The sequence below is a fragment of the Hyla sarda genome, chromosome 7 (genome assembly GCF_029499605.1).
Source record: "Hyla sarda isolate aHylSar1 chromosome 7, aHylSar1.hap1, whole genome shotgun sequence".
NCBI lineage: Eukaryota > Metazoa > Chordata > Amphibia > Anura > Hylidae > Hyla > Hyla sarda.
The window spans coordinates 210,348,732-210,372,754 of record NC_079195.1 but is presented as its reverse complement, the minus strand read 5'-3'; the positions used below and the strand labels follow the sequence as shown (position 1 = coordinate 210,372,754).

Here is a 24,023-nt window from a genome sequence, read left to right as displayed (position 1 = left end):
CTCCCATAGACTTGCATTGAGGGGGCGGGGCGTGACGTCATGAGGGGGCGTGTCTATGACATCACAAACTCCCGGCGCCGGCTCTTAGCGTTTGGAACATTTTGTTCCAAACGCTGAGCAGCGGAGTACCCCTTTAATGGTTTTCAAAAGCTGTTTTTTGTGATACTGTAGATGTAACAATTAGTGTGCACTGTTTATAGTGTTTTCTTTTTCCTTGTATGTAGTTCATGTGATTTCTGTGAAGGCTATGGCAGCACCTATAGAGATAATTTAGGCTGACCCCCCTTTGCTTGTTTTTTTGTATTTCCCTTACCTGTGTGGTCACCATGACAATCTTCAGGACCTGGAGGACAAGTTTCCATGGAATCTGGCGTCGTGCTCTGTACTTGTCACAGGGACTCATAAAGTAAAACTTCACATCCTCCCGCAGCTTTAGGCCTTCCCTTTCTGCCTCTGACTGTTCTGTAGATGGTCCTCTACTCACAAGAGAAAAAATTCTTAAAACTTTTTGGCGTATCTGTAGATGTACAGGGTCTTATACAGTATTTACAGTAGACATGTCTCTATTCACAGAGTCTAATACATAAAATACAAGTATGAACAGATAACACCATTGAACCCTTTACTATCCTAATCCAGGGCCGGATCATCATTGGCGCTCATGGAGCACCTGCTCCGGGCCCCGTGCCCGCAGGGGGCCCCGTCACATTTGGGACATCCCTGCGGGCTGCTTAGTAGTGGATCAGTGGATAGTGACCAGCGGTCACTCCTGCTTTTTCTATATTTCATATTTCCTTACCTGTCCGCGCTCATCAGGCTCAGGTGATGCGTCGGGTCATGTGGGCTGTGACGAGTGACGTCTCCTGCGGCTCCTCTGCACAGCGTCAGGGGCGTCACTCATCACTTCCTGCAGCCGCGCCGCTACAGGGCACAGTTTTCTTCATTACACCCCAGCGCTGCAGGAAATGACAAGTGAAGTTGTGCAGAGGAGCCGCAGGAGACGTAACTCGTCACAGCCCACGAGACCCGACGCTAACTGAGCCTGCCGAGCGCGGCCAGGTAAGTAAATATGAAAAATAGAAAAAGCAGGAGGAGGGGGGAGCAATGAGCAGGGGAGGATGATGAGCAGGGGGGGGGGGGGGGGGAATGATGAGCAGGAGGGGGGGGAATGATGAGCAGGAGGGGGGGGGGAATGATGAGCAGGCGGGGGATGATGAGCAGATGAAAACAATCTCTTGTAGGGTTATAATGATTGTTGTCTTTATACAGAGGATGAGGATCGGCTGGCAGAGTGAGGAACCAATGATGTCCGGGCGTCAAACTTTACAGAGGAATGGAAGAAGACCTGGTGTCTGGACCAGATGAAGAAGAAAAGGAAAAACAACAGAGAAGACGTTTCCTGTGAGTGATTTTATGTTTGTGTTTTCTCCTGACTGTCCCATTAGATCTCTCCTCACATCTAAGTTTTGCAGTAATAATGGATGACACTGTATATAAGGCTCCAGCTGTTACAAAACTACAACTCCTATAACGCCTGAACCTCTCCAGACATAAAGGGGGTTGTAGCTTTGCAACAGCTGCAAAGAGTGACCTGAACTAAAGGAATTTTAGACCATGCAGCAGTTTTATTTTAGCGGGGGCCTGACTCCTGTTCCACTCAGTGGAAGGGAAGGGGGACTGTCGGGGGGGAGGCAGCCTTAATCTGGCCCTGTCCTAATCCACCAGGGTAATTAGATGTTAAAGCGGTATTCCTGAGCGTTTAAAAGGAGTAGTATAGTCAAAGTGATCTTCATCCCACTATGCCCGGGCTGCAAAAAAAGAAAAAAGAAAAACATTAAACTCCCCTTCTTCCATTCCCCCATTCCACCACTATGGCTGTTCAGTCCTCCGGTCCGGTCTTCCATGTGCACAGATCGTCACTCTGCGGTCAGCATATCACAGGCTGAGCGCACTCATGTAAGTCATGTAAGGAGCCTGGGCCCTGCCTTCTCCCAGACTCCTTACATGACAGCGCGCTCAGCCTATCACCGGTCGAGGTGGGACATCACTGCGGCCAGCGTTACGCCACACGCTTTTTTCTTTTTTGTAAAAAAGTAGCAGCCAGATGTTAGCTAAAAGTAATTAGTTGAAAGGAAATTGAAAAACCAAAGCCACTTGGCATTTTTCACTCTTAAGGCGCAGTACTAGTTTTACTAAAATTGCAGCTTGTCAAGACTATGGTTTTTGTAAAGAAATGTTGGCGTTTTTTCTCCCATAGAAGTCTATGGGAGGCAAAAAACACTATGCGAGTTTAGCATTGCCATTTTTCCCCCATTCTTCAATGATAAAAACCTTAATCACCTGACTTACGGGAGAAAGACAGGGGAAAAATAAAAACACTGCCAAGAATAAAACCCACTAATTCTGAAGTAAAAAAAAAAAGGCTCAAAAACTGCCTCTTAGTATTGGAAAATGACCATAAAAAAAATTAAAAAAAATAAAAAAAAAAAAAGAGAGAAAGAAAGAAAGAAAACATTTCTGAGCTGAATCTGGCAGAAAAATTCAGCTCAGAAATTCCATTGCAACAGAGTCCCATTATTTTCAATGGAATTCTGCTGCACCATGCACACGGCACAATTTCCACAGCGGAAACGTCCGCCCTGGAAATTCCAATTCCGGCCTCCACAGAAAGAATTGACATCTCAACATTTTCTGAGGAATCCGATTGGAGATTAATTGCTGAAATCTGAGGAGATGGCACATTTCCGAGTGTGTAGTACTTGTTCTGCCGCCGCCGCTTTCTGTGGAATATCCCTTGGAAATTTTCTGGCCATACATTCCGCCAACAAAATACACTGTCTAAACACAGTCTAAGAATTCCATTTCTTCTGGACCCACAGTATGACACTGCCCTGATATCTGTTGGATTATACATTTCCTGCAGCGTCCTTGCATAAACGGTTTCATAATAGTCTGTAACCTTGTGGACATTAAACCGACTTGAGTAAGTTATTTATAATGGCGCACAGTACTGTGGAGGAAGAGATTATCAGAACACATTGTGATAGCATTAGGGAATTGCTGTGTGTGCAATTTCCTTATATATTATTAAAGCTGTTACACTAAGCTATCATAACTTTATAAGCCTAAAAAATGACAAATCCAGAAAATGTGCAGAATGATTAAAGTGATCTGTGATGTCCCAGTACGGGATATGCATCTCACAGTACCTCCTCAGGGCTCACTTGCAGTGTTCCCCCATAATGTAATTAGTTGTACATTGAATGTAAAGGACGTTTGATATGGTCACATGGTTATTAGTCACATGATAATGGTTGTCACATGTTAAAGTCCCATGTTTTGTTACCCAGGCACCAGGTGACCAGATGACCCACAGCTAGCCTATGGGCTCCTTGCTCAGCCCCCCTTTATAAGAGGGGGAGGTACTACAATCTCACTCTTGTCATTCACTTTCTGCTGAGGTCAAGTCCAGTCCAGACGTCTCAGGGTCAGTGTCCAGCACATCTGGAGGCCTCAACCTAAATTACAGCCAAATGTCAGTATGTGAAGTCATCTCTGTCTGCTGTCACTATCTTCAGTCAAGTCAAGTCTATTATAGTCAGCGTGGCAGCACTAAAGTCTGTCAAGTCACTGTATGGACCAATTAGCATTAGTCCAGCCCCTGCCCATATAAGGGAACTGCGTCCAATTCTCGTTCTCTTGGGTTGCTGCTCTCGTGGATGCCGGACTAACAGGACAGTGCTACGGTGTTACTTGGTTAAGAGTGGGTTAGAGAGGAAGGGATGTATCTAAAATCCCATCCAGTCATGGCAGTGGTCATGGCAGCATCAATAGCAGCAGTAGGGGGCAACGGAGCAGTTTCATATAGAGCTTACTCCACCAGAGTAAGCACCAGCTGCCATGATTAGCTGTCCTATGTACTGGAGATTTGAAATCCCCGCCTCTACTCCGGAGACGTCAAATGACATACACGCGGCCGTAAGTGACCTCCGGAGGACTCCAGCGTCACCAGAAATGACGTCTAACCATAGAGTCCTCCAGCCTAGCAATGCCGCTGCCTGTATTGAGGACCAGCCAGCACGGGATCGGAAGGCAAGACCATGAGATCCACGATCCGGCTGCTGTCGCATCTCCCCTGCATTAAACCCACATGGTGCCGCGAGGGGAGAAAGAAAGAAAATGAAAAACTGAATGCTCCTGCTTAATCCACCAACAGTCATCTAAAAACCCAGGTATTAACCTGATAAGTAGAAACAAAAATAAAATTAGCGGAATAAAAAAAATATATATATATACTCCCCAGCAGGGAAAAACAGGATCTCCTGCACTCTCAGAGTTCCTTCCCAAATTGGGACAGGAAAAACACTGGGAATGGAGAGGAAGGGGTGGGGATTTAAACTCTCAGTGTTTTTCCTGTCTCAATTAGGCGGAGGCAAATTTGAAGGTCGCCAAAAGGCAATTTTTGACCTATTAAAGTTATTGACAGGTTGCTGAAGTATACATCCAATATGTGGCCATAATATGGCGAAAATTCTGTACCTAAAAAAAGGAATAATAATAATAATACTGCTGGTTTAGTGCTTTGTCCCTTTCTAAGGCTTCCCTGCAGTTCACACCCCCACGATCATAAAGAAAAAAAAAGAAGAGGCACATTAAGATTATTAAAAAGGACTGGGCTCTGAAGTAGGGTCTGTCCCTCCAAAAAAAAGAACACTTAGGAGGTGCGCCTAAAGTGTTGGCATGGACTCGCGATATGCCAGGGGTTAACAAGATGACAATACCCCTTTATTAGACCATCAGGAAATAATTACCATTTTTGATCACGTGTATTGCAAGAATACTGTTAGTAATCTCTATGAACCTCCCGGAAAAAAAAGTGACGTAATTTATGGAAAATGTTGCCAGTCCACATCTAGCCATCTCCATCACATCAATACACTCAAAAAGAACTGGCGTATAAGAGTCGGGAAGGAATTTTTCCTCTCATGGGGCAATTGGTATCAGCCTCATGGAAGGTTTTTGCCTCTCTCTGGATCAACACAGTAAGGGTCTATTCACACGGCAGAATTTCCCTACCAATTCCACTTTCGCATTTATTGGGGTGGTTTCTGGCTTGTATGGGTTTTATGCAGAATTGGTGCGGAAACATGAGGAATTTGCGTGCAGATATTCAGAAGTGTGAATGGCAGTAGTGTTGGGTGTGAATATTCGCATTTCGAATTTTTATCGCGAATTCGCAAATATATTTGCAATATATTCGAAATTACAAATATTCACTTTTTTCCGCATATTTGCATATGTGAATATTCGCACACATTCTTTCTTTTCACTTGTGGGCCAATTAGAATGATGCAAATACACTTGTCAGAGGTTATCAACAACATCCCTAGCAACCAATAGTAAAGTTGTCCACCCCCCCTCACTGTTTTCTTCCTCGAATATGCGAATATGCCAATATAACGAATAAGTGAAATTCGCGAATATAGGACAAATATTCGTCTATATATTTGCGAAATATCGCAAATTTGAATATGGGCAATGGCGCTCATCACTAAATGGGAGTGTGGAATCCCACTGAAGTTTATTGGGATTTAATTTGAGGCAGAATCCACATGCGGAATTGGTGCAGAATTCCGCACGCGGGAATTCAGCCGTGTGAATAGGCCCTAAGGCTTTAGGTTGAACATGATGGAATCTTGTCTTTTTTCAACCTTACAAACTATGTAACCGCTGACAGCACAGCCCAATAGGACACCATGATCCTATAGATTCAAAAATACTAGAAACCACCATTAAAAACATAGGGGGAGATTTATCAAAACCTGTCCAGACGAAAAGTTGCTGAGTTGCCCATAGCAACCAATCAGATTGCTTCTTTCATTTAAAACAAGGCCTCTGCAAAATGAAAGAAGCGATCTGATTGGTTGCTATGAGTGTGGTATCCCGGTACCGTATTGCATACGGTACCTAGTGTGGTGGTCCCCAAAGTCAGAGCAACTACGCTCAGGTAGGGTCCCCCAGGTGGGACAGCCCCTAGTCGCCTCTCCTCTACTCTAATTCTACAGTCATATATATATATATATACATATACACACACATACATACTTAGTAATAATGTATATTTAATATAATGTATAGTACTTACCTTGTTTAGTGTCGCAGGACCTTCGGTCATGTGACCATGTTAATATCCTCTATGGTATGTTGGAGGACCTTTGGAGGTCCTTGGGTCACGTGTTGCCCACAATCCTTTGTAATGGTGATTGACACAAGTATTGGACCAATTAGCACTAGTCCAGCCCCTGCCCATATAAGGGAGCTGTAGCCAATGATCGCTCTCTTGGGTTGCTGCTCTCGTGGATGCCGGACTAGCAGGACGGATCTGCGCAACTTGCAAAGACACGCTAGGCCTGAAAACCTACCAGCCTCAGCGGAACTTAAACCGTGAGTTCTAAACTACCCCCGCTAAAGCTAGCGTGACTACTGCACCGCAACTAAATCCCCTAAATCCAGTGGAACAGCGCATAATACCTTAAAGACTCTAAATTGCTAAAGTCCCAACCTTTGTCAGTCTCCAAAGAAAGCTTGCATGTATGGCAACTGTTCCGGTTATGAAGCTTGCATAAAATCTTCAGTAAAAGTTACAACTGTTTCAGCAAACTCTCCGGTTGTGGACATTCCATTATTATCTACCTCCCTATCGCTCTTGGGAAGGGTGGCGGTAGGACAAGCATTATTGAGGAGCCCGCACCCTGGCGTCACGAATATACAGTATCTAACCTGGCCAGGGTGGACAATCTTATGGTGGCCTTTCATGGTGCCCAGCACATGTCATGGCCAACCCCTTTTCCCCGGCTATACCCACCATTCAAATTTTATGGTAAGCAATTTCACAGAAACGAACCCAATTACTCACATATCTAACATTTCATCGTCTTCTGGATCAGGAACTGACAGGAGATCGGTGTCTGTTATAGGAAAATCAAACATCCTTCTTGAATTAATGCGATTTCCTAAATGAAGAATCCTTAAAAGGTTGAAGTCTAGGCATGGTGGGTATGCCCTTGGACCGTAGAGCTTAGAGGGGCACTTGTCAGGAAGGAATAGACCTCACAAGAAACATGGATCTCTCAGAGGTTAAAGGGCTGGAATATCTTGGCAGAGACAGACATCCTCGCAGTTCATATTCGGGTGCGCACCTGACTCAACGTCACCTTTGCACATGCACTCCCGGATATTCTACACTGGCATCTATATGCAAACACAGACACCTTCTGTTTGTCTTCCGCAGAGGTCTCCTATATCTTGTTTGCCTTCCTTGTTCACTTAATATAAAACTGCGCAAATTCTCGCCGTGCGAATATCATTTTTTTTACTGGCATTGCAGAAAACCCGACGTGTCCAGTGGTAATTATTAATTGTAAACAGAGGGAAAGCAACAGAGCACTAAACTAGCTTCTATGGCAGCGTTTCCCAACCAGGGTGCCTCCAGCTGTTGCAAAACTACAACTCCCAGCATGCCCGGACAGCCGTTGGCTGTCCGGGCATGCTGGGAGTTGTAGTTTTGCAACAGCTGGAGGCACTCTGGTTGGGAACACACTGTTCTATGTCATAGTGAGTAGCTTTCATTTCACTTCTGAGACAGGGAAGGTGTGAGTGGGGTCTCTTAGGTGGAGTCTTAAAGGTAAGACCCCCACTAATCACAGGAACAGCGGTCCCTTGTCTCCCGAGTGATTGGATCTGTGGCGTGCATGCACGTCCACTCCTCCATTCCTGTGACTGCTGAAGATAACCAAGTACAGCGCTTGGCTATTTTGGGAAGTCCCATTGGATTAAAGTGGATTAAAGAGAAGGAAAAAAGAGAGTTAGGCTGGGTTCACACCACGTTTTGTTAAATACGGTTCCCGTATACGGCTGGGAGGAGGGGGCAGGGCTTAATCGCGGCGCCCGCACTCAGCCGTATTCGGGAACCGTATTTAATGCATGTCTATGAGCCGACCGGAGTGAACCGCAGCCTCCGGTCGGCTTAGTTTTCGTCCGTATGCGGTTTCGCGACCGTAGGCAAAAACGCGGTCGACCATGTTTTTGCCTGCGGTCGGGAAACCGCATACGGACGAAAATGAAGCCGACCCAACGGAGGGACCTCCGCGATCAGACATCTTATCCTCTATCCTTTTGATAGGGGATAAGATGTCTAGGGGTGGAGTACCCCTTTAAAGCGTGCATTAACATTGGGTAAATCTCGCTGCTGCACCCGAAGTTCGTTTAGAGCATCGGGTGCAGTGCCGGAGGCTCGTGGCATCACGGCAAGGCCCCCTTAAAAGGGGTACTACGGTGAAAACCTTTTTTCTTTTAAATCAACTGCCTCCAGAAAGTTAAACAGATTTTTACATTACTTCTATAAAAAAAAAAATATTAATCCTTCCTGTACTTATTAGCTGCTGAATACTACAGAGGAAATTCTTTTCTTTTTGGAATGCTCTCTGATGACATTTGAACCCAAGGCCCCAGAACTGCAAGGCAGCAGTGCTAACCACTGAGCCACCATGCTGCCCTTAGCATACATCTGCTATGCATGGTTGCTAAAATGGACAGAGATGTCAGCAGAGAGCACTGTGCTTGTGATGTCATCAGTGTTCCAAAAAGATAGGAATTTCCTCTGTAGCATTCAGCAGCTAATAAGTACTGGAAGGATTAAGATTTTTAATAGAAGTAATTTACAAATATGTTTAACTTTCTGGCACCAGTTGATTTAAAAGAAAAAAGGTTTTCACCGGAGTACCCCTTTAATGTAAGTCTATGGTAGGGGGCGTGACAGTCGTCACGCCCCCTCTCACAGACTTGCTTTGAGGGAGTGTGGCCGTGACATCACGAGCGAGGCATGTTCGTGTAGCAGGACCCCCGCGATCAGACATCTTATCCCCTACCCTTTTCATAGGGGATAAGATTGTGGTGAGGGTGTGATGCAGGGCAGATGGCATTAATCCCTTGTGTTCATGACGCCAGGGCGTGGTTTATCCTCTACACCACCTGAAGGAATACCGCTGGATCCTGGGCTAGGCATGGGGGCAAATTATTACTCCAATGCCAAGTTATGGAAAAACGGCAGCTTTACTGAGTCAGACAGATGTAACAGTCTATACAGCTTGGCTAGGCCCAAGGAGGTGACCAGTGACTTCTGAGACCTCAGGGCTTGCTGGGACAATTTTCTGCAGAGCCACGCTGACTGAAGACAGATTGATTTGGACTGACTCGACTATGGCAGAATATGACTAACTTCACCCTGTGATAGCCTGGGGGATGTAGGGTACGGGGAGTGTAGCTGTGTGGTAGTTAAAGGGTGCTTGTTAACCCTTGATATTCATGATGCCAGGGTGAGGGCTCCTCAGTAATGCTTGTCCTACCGCCACCCTTCCAAAGAGCGATAGGGAGGTAGAGGATAATAGAATGTCCACAACCGGAGAGTTTTCTGAAACAGGTATAACTTTTACTGAAGATTTTCTGTAAGCTTCATAAACGAAAGTCTCTATGCACACAGCTGCTTTCTCTGGAGATTGACAAAAGGTTGGGACTTTAGCAATTTAGAGTCTTTAGGTATTATGCGCTGTTCCACTGGATTTAGGGGATTAGTTGCGGTCCAGTAGACACGCTAGCTTTAGCGGGGGTAATTTAGAACTCACGGTTTTAGTTCTGCAGAGGCCGGTAGGTTTTTCAGGCCTATCGTGTCTTTGCAAGTTGCGCAGATCCGTCCTGATAGTACGGCATCCACAAGAGCAGCAACTCAAGAGAGCGATAATTGGCTAAAGCTCCCTTATATGGGCAGGGGCTGGACTAGTGCTAATTGGTCCAATACTGATGTCAATCACCATTACAAAGGATTGTGGGTAACACGTGACCCAAGGACCTCCTAAGGTCCTCCCAACATACCATAGAGGTTATTAACATGGTCACATGACCGAAGGTCCTGCAACGCTAAACAATGTAAGTCCTATACATTATCCTAGATATACACTTATTAAATATATACATGTATTAGCATTAAAGAATTAGACTTAAGGAGAGGCGACTAGGGGCTGTCCCACCTGAGGGACCCTACCTGAGCGTAGTTACTCTGACTTTGGGGACCTCTACACTAGGTACGGTATGCAATACGGTAGCGGGCCACCACAACCCCTTCTGTAGCTTACCAGGCTTTGACATGACCTGTGGGGTACAGGACTTTAGGATCAGTGGCTGCGTGGTAGACTTTAGGCCTCTTCTGGACTCCAGACACTCTCTGACAGGACTTGGCCTTACTGCAACTCAGCTAAGCAGAAAGAGAAAGCAGAGGCTCCACCCAGGGCTTATATGGGGGAGACTCTGAGGGGTCCCATAGGTCACCTTGTAGGTCACATGGTCATTGGAACCTCACTGGGTTACAATCACATGACAACAGGTCTTAAAGGCATAACACATTTTATAAGCTATTCACTATACAACACAGGCATTTAGGAATATACCTAGGGTACAGGTGCAGGGGGGGGGGGGGGGGACAGGGGTCACTGTATGGAGGCTGCCTGACAGGGCAGCAAGGGTACAGGGGTGCAACTCCTGTACTGGGCCATCACAAGATGTTTAGGGGCGGATTCCCCTTTTAAGTCAAGCATGCTGCTGCTACATTCATTCACTCAGGGGACAAGGCATCTCTGTTTTGATGATTGGAAGGGGTCCCAGCAGTCACACCTACTGATCAAATACTTATCACCTATCCTGTGGATCCACACAAATCAAATTGCCGCTTAGTTCATGTTGAATTTGCTGCTGAAATAAAGCTGCAAAATCCAAAGTCCTATTGCTCATGGATTACGCCAAAATATCGAACATGGTTATTCTTCTGACAAACTTGTATCCATGGTGTAAAATTCCGTTAATGAAAAATCTGCAGTGTGAACTGAGCAGCAGTCTCCCACCTAAAACAATAGGATGCTGCTGCAAGTGGTATTCATAATTGTGATAGCCTGGGGGGTGTAGGGTATGGGGAGTGTAGCTGTGCGGTAATTAAAGGGTGCTTGTTAACCCTTGCTATTCGTGACGCCAGAGTGAGGGCTCCTCAATAAAGCTTTTCCTACCGCCGCCCTTCCCAGGAACGATAGGGAGGTAGATGATAATACGTTTGAGGTAGATAATAATAGATTGTCCACAACCGGCGAGTTTTCTGAAACAGTGTTAACTTTTACTGAAGGTTTTCTGCAAGCTTCATTAACATAACAGTCTCTCAGCATAACAGCTTTCCTTGGAGATTGACAAAGGTTGGGACTTTAGCATTTAGAGTCTTTTAGTACTATGCGTTGTTCCACTGGATTTAGGGGAATTAGTTGCGGTCCAGTAGTCACGCTAGCATTAGCATTAATTTAGATTTGAACTCACAATTTTTGTTCTGCTGAGGCCGGAGGTTTTGAGGCCTAGCGAGTCTTTGAAAGTTGCGTAGCACCGTCCTGTTAGTCCGGCATCCACGAGAGCAGCAACCGGGACGAGAGCGATAATTGGGAAGCAGCTCCCTTATATGGGCAGGGGCTGGACTAATGCTAATTGGTCCATATTGAGGTCAATCACCATTACAGAGATTTGTGGGTAACACGTGACCCAAGGACCTCCTAAGGTCCTACAACATACCATAGAGGTTATGCGCATGACTGAAGGTCCTGCGACGCTGAACAAGGTAAGTACTATAGATTCCTATAAAATATAGATATCATTATTAAATCTATACATATACTAACATTACAGTTAGACTTAAGGAGAGGTGACTAGGGGCTGTCCCACCTGAGGAACCCTACCTGAACGTAGTTACTCTGACTTTGGGGACCCCTACACTAGGTACGGTATGCAATACGGTACCGGAACACCACATAATGAATTTCCTCATGGCATCTTTTATAGTGTGAACGTACCTTTTAGTTGGGGGCCCAAAGTTCGGACCCCCATGATCACCTGGGTATAGGCGATACGTTTAAATTCTGGGATTTAGTACAGAATTTTGACCTATTCAGATAAAATAAATTAGAAAAGGTAAACCAGCTCGTACCCTCTCCCTGATTAGGTATCTGCACCAATGATGACGAGCACTGGGCCATAGGTAGATCCGACATTAAAGGGGTAATCTGATGGAATAATTTTTTATTTCTTTTTTTCCCAAATCAACTGGTGCCAGAAAGTTAAAACAGATTTTTAAATTACTCCTATTTAAAAATCTTAATCCTTCCAGTTTTTATCAGCTGCTGTATGCTCCACAGGAAGTTGAGTAGTTCTTTTTTGTCCGACCACAGTGCTCTCTGCTGACACCTCTGTCCATATCAGGAACAGTTCAGAGTAGGAGCAAATTCCCATAGCAAACCTCTCCTGCTCCAGACACAGTTCCTGATATGGACAGAGGTGTCAGCAGAGAGCACTGTGGTGAGACAGAAAGGAAATTAAAAAAGAAAAGAACTTCCAGTGGAGCATACAGCAGCTGATAAGTACTGGAAGGATTAAGATTTTTAAGTAATTTACAAATCTGTTAAAATATTTGGCACCAGGCGATTTTTTTTTTCTCCCACCGGAGTACCCCTTTAAAGTAAAAAAGTAGTTCAGCAGCACAGCTCCAGATAAAAATCCATCTTTTTTTTTTTTTTTTTAAATTAAAACGCAACTGTAATGAGGTTTGGGGCATATAACCTAACCACAGTGTGTGTATGGTGTGTAATATATGTCTGCAGCCTTGCTTTTATCCCTCTTATTACGGCTTTTAGAGATGAGCGAACTTACAGTAAATTTGATTCGTCACGAACTTCGCGGCTGGGCAGTTGACTTATCCTACATAAATTAGTTCAGCTTTCCGGTGTTCCCGTGGGCTGGAAAAGGTGGATACAGTCCTAGGAGACTCTTTCCTAGGACTGTATCCACCTTTTCCAGCCCACCGGAGCACCTGAAGGCTGAACTAATTTACGCAGGAAAAATCATCAACTGCCGAGCCGAGAAGTTTGTGACGAATCAAATTTACTGTAAGTTCGCTCATCTCTAACGGCTTTTATTAGCTCAAAAAACATTTTTATATACAGCAACTGACAGTCGGATAGCCACGCCTATCCCCTGTACACCAGCGCTGGGACCGCTGTGTGATTGACACACAGGTCCCAGCGCATGCGCCCCTTATCTTTCATATGTAAGAGCCGACCGACATTTCTTTACAGAGCGCAAGCGCTCACTTCAACTGTCTGACGCCTCTGTATGCACGGACAGTGCCCGTCCTTCTTGTCTTACTTCTCCCCGTGCGGGAAACGCGCTGGGCTCTTCTGCATTCATTAGAGTGCGCTCACCCTCTGCCTCCAGTATTGCCCGGGCGCATGGAGGTGCCAGACAGAGCGCTCGTTCTGTCATGTAGGTCGGCGCTTACATATGAAAGATAAGGGGAGAATACGCTGGGACCTGTGTGTCAATCACACAGCGGTCCCAGCGCTGGTGTACAGGGGATAGGCGTGACGGCTGCGGGGCATAGCAAACTCCTAGCCACGCCTATCCGACTGTCAGTAGCTGCATATAAAAGTGGTTGGTTTTTTTAGCTAATAAAAGCCATAATAAGAGGGATAAAAGCAAGGCTGCAGACGTATTTCACACACCATACACACTGTGGTTAGGTTATATGCCCCAAACCTCATAGACAGTTGCTCTTTAAAAGAGGCACTCTACTGCTCAGCGTTTGGAACAAAGTGTCCCGAATGCTGGAGCCGGCAGCTTGTGACATCTTAGCCCCACCCCCTCAATGCAAGTCTATGGGAGGGGGCGTGACAGCCGTCACGCCCCCTCCCATAGACTTGCATTGAGGAGGGCGGGGCTATGACGTTACGAGCTCCCGGCAGCCGAGTACCCCTTTCAGCTAGTCCATTTAAAAATATATACAACTCACGTGACATCAAAACACAGAATCATGCCTGATGCTTTTAGGTTGTGGTATCCCAGTACCGGATTGCATCCGTTACCTTGTGGTGAGGTCCCCAAAGTCAGAGTCCCTAGTTACCAGTGGGGTCCTCATCTGTGGTTAGCCCCTTGTCACCCCTTTAATAATTAAAATTATTCAGATTCTAAGTGTATATATGTATATGTGGTGTCCCAGTACTGCATTCTATACGGTACTTGTTTATTTATGGGTCCCCATAGCCAGAGTCCCTAGGACTTAGGGATCCCTGTTAGCCAGTCTACCCCTAGTCGCCTCTATTCTAGTGTATAAATCTCTAATTTATTTATAGGTTAGTGTAAATAGAATAACATGTGTAAATAAATGGTTAATTACTTGTTTCCATTAGCGTTGCAGGACCTGCGGGTCATGTGACGAGGTGAACTCTATGGTATTTAGCTTAAGGACCTTTGGAGGCCCTGTGACGTAAGCAATCCCATCACACCAAGGCAGACGTTCGGACCAGATTCGCCACGCCCCCTGCCCATATAAGGGAGCGTCGGCCATGTTTCTCTCTCTTACCTCGTGGGCTGTCAAGCAAGCAAGACCTGTACAGCAGTAAGCGCAGTGAGTTAGGTCTGAGCCTTGCGGCAACGGCTAAACAATTATAACTATAGAGTATCAATTCCCAGACACACTGCAGCATCACCGGACCTAATAACTCCCCTAAATTCGGACGGATCTGCAGATCTCTTCCTAAATTCAGAGACTGTATGTCTAACTTAAGGTCCGCAACTACTGCCAGTCGCTAAGCAACCTAAGGACTGTTTGCATGAGACTGTTACTGTGCCGTGGTTATTGCAAGCACTTCAGTAAAAGTTATTCAAGTTCAAATCTCCTTGTGGACCTTCAGTTATTTTATGCACCTATCGTTACTGGGAAGGGCGGCGATAGGCCGGAACACTGATTCAGCATACCAGCCCTCAGCCTAGCGTCACAAACTATCTTGTTAACATTAACCCCTCACATACCGATACCATACACCCCCCAAGGGCTACCACATATATAATGTATACTTACCTTGTTGTAGCGTCGCAGGACCTGCGGGTCACGTGATGCATTCCAAAACTCTATGGTTTTATGGTTCAAGGACCTTTGGAGGAAGTCAGGTGATCGCCCACCATGCATTGTAAAGGTGAGTGACAGCTGACTCAGACCAATCCAAAACGGCCCGGCCCATATAAGGGAGCGGTGGCCATTAATCTTTCCTCTTTCGTTGTGGGCTGCTGATAGAGGAGGATCTGCGCAGCTGTCATCAGCAGTGACTAGGCCCAAGCTTTGCGGCAACGGCCATCTTACAAAACTGTGAGTTACCTCCATCCCTCTTAAGTCTGCAAAATCACCGGACCTAAACAGACCCCTAAATCCGGACGGATCTCTGCATCATCCCTAATTCTAATAATCCTTTGGATAAGCTAATGGTCCGCGGCATCTGTCAATCACTGCCGTACAACATAGAGACTGTATTGCTAAGACTGTTGCTGTTAATTGGATGTACCGCAAGTACCTCAGTAAAGTTTATCCAAGTTAAAGTTTATCCAAGTTCAAGTTCATCTCTATTGTGGACCTTCATTCCTTTAAGCACGCACCTATCGTTTCTGGGAAGGGGGGCGATAGGCCGAACATTTAACTCAGCTTATTAACCATCACCCTGGCGTCACGAGTGACAGGGGTTAAATTAACCCCTTATATTCTGAAGCAACACCCAACTACACTACACCCCCAAGGCCCTACCACAAGGTCTTTAGGCCTTAATCATAGACCCACTAAGCTTCGGCTGTCTGGGCATGCTGGGAGTTGTAGTTTTGCAACAGCTGGAGACACTATTTGGAAAACACTGTTCTAAATCGATTGATGCTATGGAAGGTCAATGAATACCTGGATTCCCTGGTTTGTGTGGTTGACTTTCATAAAGTCACGGGCTCAATGACTGCTCTGTCCCTTCTGTGTCCTGAAATGGCTTCTCTCCAACCATCTTACCTCAAAGCCGAAATAGAACATAAAACTGTCAAACTCCAACCGGGGAGTATACAGAGGAGCCTTGTACCAGTCTTACAGATAGTTTTATATCCTGCTCAAATTCTGTCACTAAAAAAACACAAAGAGATCTGGTTCACTAAACAATGACACCTAACAAAACAAAAAAAAAAAAAATTAACTCCCACACCAATCACCAAGCAGAAGCTTACACTGTTTATAAAGTAGTCTTTATGTGCCATCGTATGGGAGTCCATGGTGACCAGAACCCACGGTCCTTTGTGCTGCTAATAAACAACCCACAATGCATCCCAACATCGGTAGTGAGACCACTGCTCTACATAGACATTAGTCGCTGACTAAAATACGTACCTTAGGCCTGGAGATATGTCCCACCAAAGATTCACTTCTATATTCTGGGAATGGCGCACTAGAGGCGGACCCAGTTTGTTCAATTTGCATATTCATGTTCCGTGACTCTACATCCTAGTGATGTGGAGTCACTGGTCATGTGAGCGCTCAGTCGGCCCATGCGTTCATATGACCAGTGACTCCACGTCACTAGGACGCGGAGTCACAGAACATGGATATGCAAATTGAGCTGAGAGGGCCCGTCTCCAGTGCACCATTCCCAGAATATAGCAGCGGAACTATCATTGGACTCCTGTCCACCCACTTTAGCGGGGGTAGTTTAGAACTCACAGTTTTAGTTCTGCTGAGGCCGGTAGGTTTTCATTCCTAGCGTGTCTTTGCAAGTTGCGCAGATCCGTCCTGCTAGTCCGGTATCCACGAGAGCAGCAACTTAAGAGAGCGATAATTGGCTACAGCTCCCTTATATGGGCAGGGGCTGGACTAGTGCTAATTGGTCCATACTTGTGTCAATCACCATTACAAAGGATTATGGATAACACGTGACCCAAGGACCTCCAAAAGTCCTCCAACATACCATAGAGGATATTAACATGGTCACATGACCGAAGGTCCTGCGACGCCAACAAGGTAAGTACTATACACTATATTAGATATACATTATTACTAGATATGTACATATATTATCATTAGAGAATTAGAATTGAGGAGAGGTGACTAGGGGCTGTCCCACCTGAGGGACACCCCAGTGGCATCACTAAGGGGCGTGGCCGTGTCGTCACATTCCCGTCTCGGAGGTAGCACCCAGCACAGAATGCCAGGGGCTGCATCGAGATTGCGGGGGTCGCCAACGGCGGGACCCCTGCGATCATACAACTCAAAATAACAAGTGCAGTGTGTAAGATCACTATGTTAAGCCACTTTCACATGACACCGCTTTTGTCAGTGCTTTGCATTACTATTTGTAAGACAAAATCAGAAGAGGAACCTACGGCTGACTTCACATGGACCTAAATATGGGTCTGATGGACCGACGCCTGACAGTTTGGGTCCTCAAAGCCACGGTCAGGCTGGAACTTGCAGCTGTAACATATTGGGGGAGATCAAAACCTGTCCAGAGGAAAAGTTGCCCAGTTGCCATTGGCAACCAGATTGCTTATTTCATTTTTCACAGGTCTCTGTAAAAATGAAAGCAATCTGATTGGTTGCCATTGGTAACTGCACCACTCTTCCTCTGCAGTGTTTTTGATAAATCCCCCAATATGTGTAGTCAGTATGACTTTGGCCTGTAAATGCTGTAGCCAAGCATCTAAGGCTATGTTCACAATGTTTTTCCAGCAGCTTTCTGTAAAAGGCAATCTTTTTGACATTGTTTAATACTAAATTAGCCTAAAATTAAGAAAAGGTATGGGGTGTGAGATGCAGGGCAGATGGAATTACCCTAGAGACAGATGGCATTAACCCCTTGTATTCGTGATGCCAGGGCTTGGTTTATCACCAATGTTAGCTTCGCACAGCAGAATTTCCGTAGTGTGAATGGGACCTTATGTGGTCCGGGTGTGATGAGGGCAGATGGAATTACCCTAGGGGCAGATTAACCCCTTGTGTTCGTGACACCAGGGCGTGGTTTAACAGATTCACCACCCAAAAGGTATACTGCTGGATCTTGGACTAGGCACAGGGGGGGGGGGGGGGGGGGGGCAATAAGGACTCCGACGCCAAGTTACGGACAATGGTAGCTTTACTGAGTGACAGACGGTACAGTGTAGCCAGGCCCAAGGAGGTGACCTGTGACTTCAGAGACCTTAAGGGTGCGTTCCCACAGGGCGTATACGCAGCGTATTTGACGCTGCGCAAAATGTATGGCAGCAGCGGGAAATACGCTGCGTATCTCTTGCTCACTACACACACAGGGCTTTCCGGCGGCAGCCCTATGTGTGTAGTGAGTTTTGGAGGCGGGGCTGTGTGCCGGCGTGTCTGCGACACGCGGCTCCGCCTCCAAAACTCACTGTACACATAGGACTGCTGCCGGAAAGCCCTGTGTGTATAGTGAGCAAGGAATACGCAGCGTATTTCCCGCTGCTGCCATACATTTTGCGCAGCGTCAAATACGCTGCGTATACGCCCTGTGGGAACGCACCCTAAAGGACAACTGTAGTGCAACACTTTTAAATATTCCCGGGCCTCAAAAATAAACTTTAACATACCTTCCTATGTGCCCCCGTTGGTCAGGCACAGGCCTCACGGTCCGGCAGTGCTAACCTCCTTCCACTTCCTGGGGACGGGGACCCTAAGAATATGTTCACACGGTGTAATTCCCGCAGAATTATGAGCAGTGATCAATAACATCAGTGTGAATGGGTCTTCCACTTCTAGCATTGCATAGCCGTCAATGGTGATGACGCAGTGCCGCGCGGTCCTACCGCTAAGGTATTTCAGCGGCGGACGCTAGATAGAATATCCACTTGAGGAATTCTGCGAGCTGAGATTCCATTCACATTACGTAGCATGAGCATTCCCTAAAGGGGCAAGGGAACAGCATATTTTAAGGCACGTACCAAAGTAAGTTCATACCACGTTGCCCTGTGCTTTTGGCGTATTTGTTGGGAACCTGTTACACAGGAATGCTGATGAGTACTGCTGCATATGGAGTGGGATGAACAGTCAACTAGTGACACATTCAGTTCATTTTTCAATTTTTTATATTTATTTTCTGACTTCTAGATACAGTAATAGCTGACCGCTGCTTTAGAGAAAAAATTCTAAAAGGAAAACCAAAACATAGGTAACTAAAAAGAAAAAATGAGGCAACTAAATGAAGTAACTTAAAGGAAATTGGGGTGAGGTTTGCAGTCAGTAGCAGTTTTTCCTAAACGCGGCCTGCTCCTATTGACCTCCATAAGGGTATGTTCACACTACGGAATTCCACGGTGTGAATTTAACATTAGTGTGAATGGGTCTCCGTGAGACCCGTTCACACTGCGGAATATCAGCTGCGGACAATTCCGCCGCTGAAATTGTTCCGCGCAAAGAAAGAACATGTTCATTCTTTGCGCGGAAGTCCGCGAGTACTGCATAGCCGTCAATGGTGACGGTACAGTGCCGAGCGGTCCTACCGCCGCCGTCGGCTGCCAGGCTGAATCTCTGCTCGCGGAATTCTGCGAGTGGAGATTCCGTTCACACTCTGTAGTGTGAACATACCCTAAGGCTAGGTCCACATTGCGTTTCAGCTGTACGTCAGAGGTACCCATCAGCATCCTGTTGAAACCTGACATTTTAATGGCCAGAACTAAGTCACTTAGGGACTCAATTCGGGATTTATGCACTATTTTTAGAGGACTGGACAAAGCAGAAGACTACATTAGAAGGGACCCCATTCAGGCAACTGAAATGAATGGCATCCGCTGCCCTCTGTAACAGTATAAGTTGGCACCCTGTTTTTGGCAAGATACCGACAGGTACCTCTGAGGGACAGAGATGTCCAATGTACCCTGCCCAAGTCAGCGTGGCGAGAAGAAACACACACTGGGCAGTTGTGTTGCCAAGGACAACCTTACAACATCCAGCGAGTTCTGTGCACAAGTCTTATTCATTAGAATAGGGCTCTTGCACGGAACTCACCGGGAGTCGTGCGGTTGCCTCGACGTGAGCCTTGGTGTGTGCAGAACGGATGGAATTGCATCTCTTGAGGCAGCATAAATGAAATTAGCATGATATATAAATGAAGTTTAGATCGTGTTGCATAAAGAAGGTCATAGGGTCCATTTAAACTACAGAACATTGCAGCGGGCACAGCTGAAATCAGTCAGCACTAGTGTTGAGCGGCATAGGCCATATTCGAATTCGCGAATATTCGCGAATATATGGACGCATATTCACCATATTCGCATATTCGTAATATGCGCGTTTTATTTTCGCATATGCGAATATTCATGTATGCGAAAATTAACATATACGAAAATTTGCATATACAAAAAAATTAGCATTAGCGAAAATTCGCAAGTGCGAAAATTTGCATATGTAAATTTCGCATATGCGAAAATTCGCACACCGGTCTCACACAGTAGTATTAGAGCCTTCTTACACCACATAGGCTGGAAGCAGAGAGGGATGATCACTGTGATGTGTACTGTGAAAAAAATAAAAAAAAAAAAAAAAAAAAAAACCGAATATTCGTAATTACGAATATATAGCGCTATATTCGCGAATATGCGATATTCGCGAATAAAATTCGAATTGCGAATATTCGCGAGCAACACTAGTCAGCACTATGACCACGCTGACATTCACCGATCCCATTAAAATCATTGCCTTCCGCACTGAATTTCACTGAATGAAATTCCACAATGTGAACAGGTCAGCGAAAATCCTATTGACACCTTATGTGCTGAGGGTGTGATGAGGGCAGATGGCATTAACCCCTTTTGTTCGTGATGCCAGGGGTCACTGTATGGACCCTGCCTGACAGGGCAGCAAGGGTACAGGGGTGCAACGCCCGTACTGGGCCACCACAACATTATCGACTGCAGTTAGAGCTTGTAAGACCAGGTGCAGCTTGTAATTTTCTGTGAATCACAATGGCTAGTAGTTGTGGCTAGCCACAAGGGCTTGTAACTCACCAAGAACCATGGGCTAAATCTGGACTTTCCATGATTTAATGTTGCAAGTCCAGGTAAAACCTACCTGCGCTAGCCGTGGCCAGTAGCGCTGCATGTAAGAGCACCCTTGAATAATTAATTCTTGAAGAATTATAGATGAACATGCAAAACTACAACTCCCAGCCATTGGCTGTCCGGGCCTGCTGGGAGTTGTAGTTTTGCAATAGCTAAAGGTCCACAGTTTGGAGACCACAAATTTAGCAAATTTAAATTCAAACCCATTTGGTCAGTTGCACAACCGACACCAACGGGTTCTATTGACTTTTAAAGGTTTTTTTTTTCTCCGTTTGGCGTCCCTTACTTTGGGCAGAGAAAAAAAAAACGGAAACAGACCTGCTGTATTTTTTTTCTCTTTGCTCAACTCCAGTTATTCGAACGTATTGTGTGAACAAGGCCCTATGCATCAACACATAAATTAGCCACAGAATCATCCAGGAGTTTCTCACCGCCATCTTTAAATAGGCCCCTGCATACACAGTTTAGGCTACTTTCACACTGGCGCTATGTCTCGGATGGGAGTATAGCGGGAGAAAAATGACTGCATGTATCGTCTTTTTCTCCCGCTATACTCCTCTAAAATAACAGACCCCATTATAATCAATGGGGATTAATGGGATCCAGCAGTGCCCATTGTGACCAGTGCCAATAACGGGCCAAAAAAATTAAAAAATTATAAAAAAAACGGACCCCTTACGGGCAGGTCACAGCGGCAGTGTGAAAGTAGCCTTAGCTATAGTATTCGATTAGGGAATTGTTACTCGAGCAATGTCTTCCGGATAACCTTGCTCTAACGCCGTAATACACTATACTCAATGCAGACAGTAGGACAGTGTGGTGCATGGAGTGTACTTACCTGCAAGGGACTGATCCAACACACTTCAGAGTGAAATCCATGTGCACGAAGGAGGAAGAATCCGGCTCAAAGGCGACTGAAGTGCTGCTGTGGAAGGACAGAGCCTTCAGTCTATGGGGCTGCTCCATGGAGGAAACACGTTTAACCCTTTACAGGCCTGAGCTTTGAAGCACAGAACCCTTCACAGTTTATGGGAAGTTCTGGCAGGAATTAGGGAATGGAGGGGAGGGGGGGGGGGATGGTAATAAATAAAGACATTCACCGAAGTTCCAAAGACTATCATAAATATACTAAGCTAATAAAGTTAAAAATACAATCTCAAAAAAAGGCGAAATAAATACTAGTTACACTGTAAAGATTAATTTTACTTTAAACTCTAACTTTAAAAAGTGACATGGGTTTTAAAGGGTTACTATCATTATATAATAAATAAATAAAAAATAAAAAAAACTTTTGACGTGTAAGGCTATATTCACACAGCGGAATTTTCGGGCAGAATTCCGCAGGTGTCCTATTGATTTCAATTAGATTCTGCTGCACAGTGCACACAGCGGGATTCCCGATTCTGGTGTCCGCAGAATGAATAGAAGGGGGAGATTTATCAAAACCTGTCCAGAGGAAAAGTTGCCCAGTTACCCATAGCAACCAATCAGATCACTTCTTTCATTTTTCAGAGGCCTTGTTAATGAAAGAGGCGATCTGATTGGTTGCTATGGGCAACTAGGCAACTTTTCCTCTGGACAGGTTTTGATAAATCTCCCCCAGAAATGTCTATTTTTAGTAGGCTGTCATTCAACGGCTGTTAATTAAAGGGAAACGCCAGTACTTAAAGGGGCCTTTCACCCTATGCCCATTGGATAGGGGATAAGATGTCTGATCATGGGGGTCCCGCTGCTGGAGATTGCGGGGGTCCCCAGCAGCGGGACCCCTGTGATCAGACATCTTATCCCCTATGCTTTGGATAGGAGATAAGATGACTAGGGCGGAGTACACCTTTAACTTCGTATCCCCACAGGGCGGGGTGGTAAGCTTGGGGGGTGTAGGGTAGGTGGTGTAGCTGTGCAGTGATGAAAGGGTGTTGCATTAACCCTTAACTGTCGTGACACCAGGGTGCGGGTTCCTCCTCGTATATATATCCTACCGCCACCTGTCCCAGGAATGATAGGGAGGAATAAAGGATTGTCCACAACCAGAATTATAGTAACTGGAAATAACTTTTCTGCAAACTTTATGCAGGATGAAATCAGCAAACAGTCTTTACAAGAGGACCGGACTTTAGGCTCCTCACAGGTTGGTTGGTACCTTGTAGGGAATGACGCTGTTCCACTGAATTTAGGGGTTTGATTGAGGTTCAGTAGTCGCGTAGGATTTTAGAAGAGAGTTGGATAAACTCAGGGTTAGCAAGATGCTGAAGAGATAGGCTTCAGGCCTAATTAGTCTTGTAGATTTGCACAGAGCTCCGCTCGCTGTCATATTCCGGGGGAAAGAGAGCGATGATTGGGTAACAGCGCCCTTATATCTGAAGGGGCAGGCTCAAAGCTTATTGGATTCCCAAACCTGTCAGTCCTATTACAAAGGATTGTGGTACATCACATGACTCAATCACATGACCTGAAAGGTCCTTAACTTTAGCATAACACATTTACTATAGATCACATTATCTAAGGTCCTGGATGTAACCTTTATATAATAAAATATATAGAATTTACACATTAAATTAAAGAAGGAAGAGGCTACTAGGGGTTATCCCATTAAGAGACTCCTATCAGGACGAATGAACTCTGACTTTGGGGACTTACAACACAAGGTACAGTACCATGTACAGTACCGGGACACCACATACCCCCTTACTTGAGATAAGTCGACCTTGACGACTGTCCCCTGAGACAGAGGGATGAAGTACTGAGAGTTCTTAGACAGTCCTGGGCATGAGTAGAAATGTCCTTTTAGTCGGGCTGTAATAACACATAACAAAAGAGTCCTTGCTTATGAGAAATGTCCTTGCAAGCTCTTAATAAAATCTTATTATATATACTTTTTCATATTTTTATACTAACAAGATTATATTACATTAACTTTAATGTACAGACATGAGGTATTAGTAAACTCATGAACAGGATTGTATTGTCCATGAATTCACGAACAGGATGACATTATTATGCATGAAATACATCCTAGTATTTGTTTACTGTTTATT

At 45.4% G+C, this 24,023-nt stretch overlaps 1 protein-coding gene across 6 annotated transcripts in view; it reads right to left on the bottom strand.

Moving 5' to 3' along the window:
• Positions 1–23,781, bottom strand: part of MCOLN2 (mucolipin TRP cation channel 2) — a 57,588-nt gene extending 33,807 nt beyond the window's left edge. Inside the window, exons 1-2 of one of the 6 annotated variants that reach the window (XM_056530161.1) lie at positions 23,678–23,781; positions 314–476 (exon numbers count right to left, since the gene is read on the bottom strand). In XM_056530161.1, the coding sequence (XP_056386136.1) occupies positions 314–403 (90 nt within the window). In that variant the 5' untranslated portion in view covers positions 404–476; positions 23,678–23,781. Of the gene's footprint in view, positions 1–313; positions 477–799; positions 829–6,916; positions 7,295–10,187; positions 10,203–17,307; positions 17,447–21,826; positions 21,883–23,677 lie in introns of those variants that run through there. The other 5 variants (XM_056530158.1, XM_056530160.1, XM_056530162.1 and 2 more) reach the window with 5 other exon arrangements.
• Between the last annotated feature and the right edge of the window lie 242 nt (positions 23,782–24,023).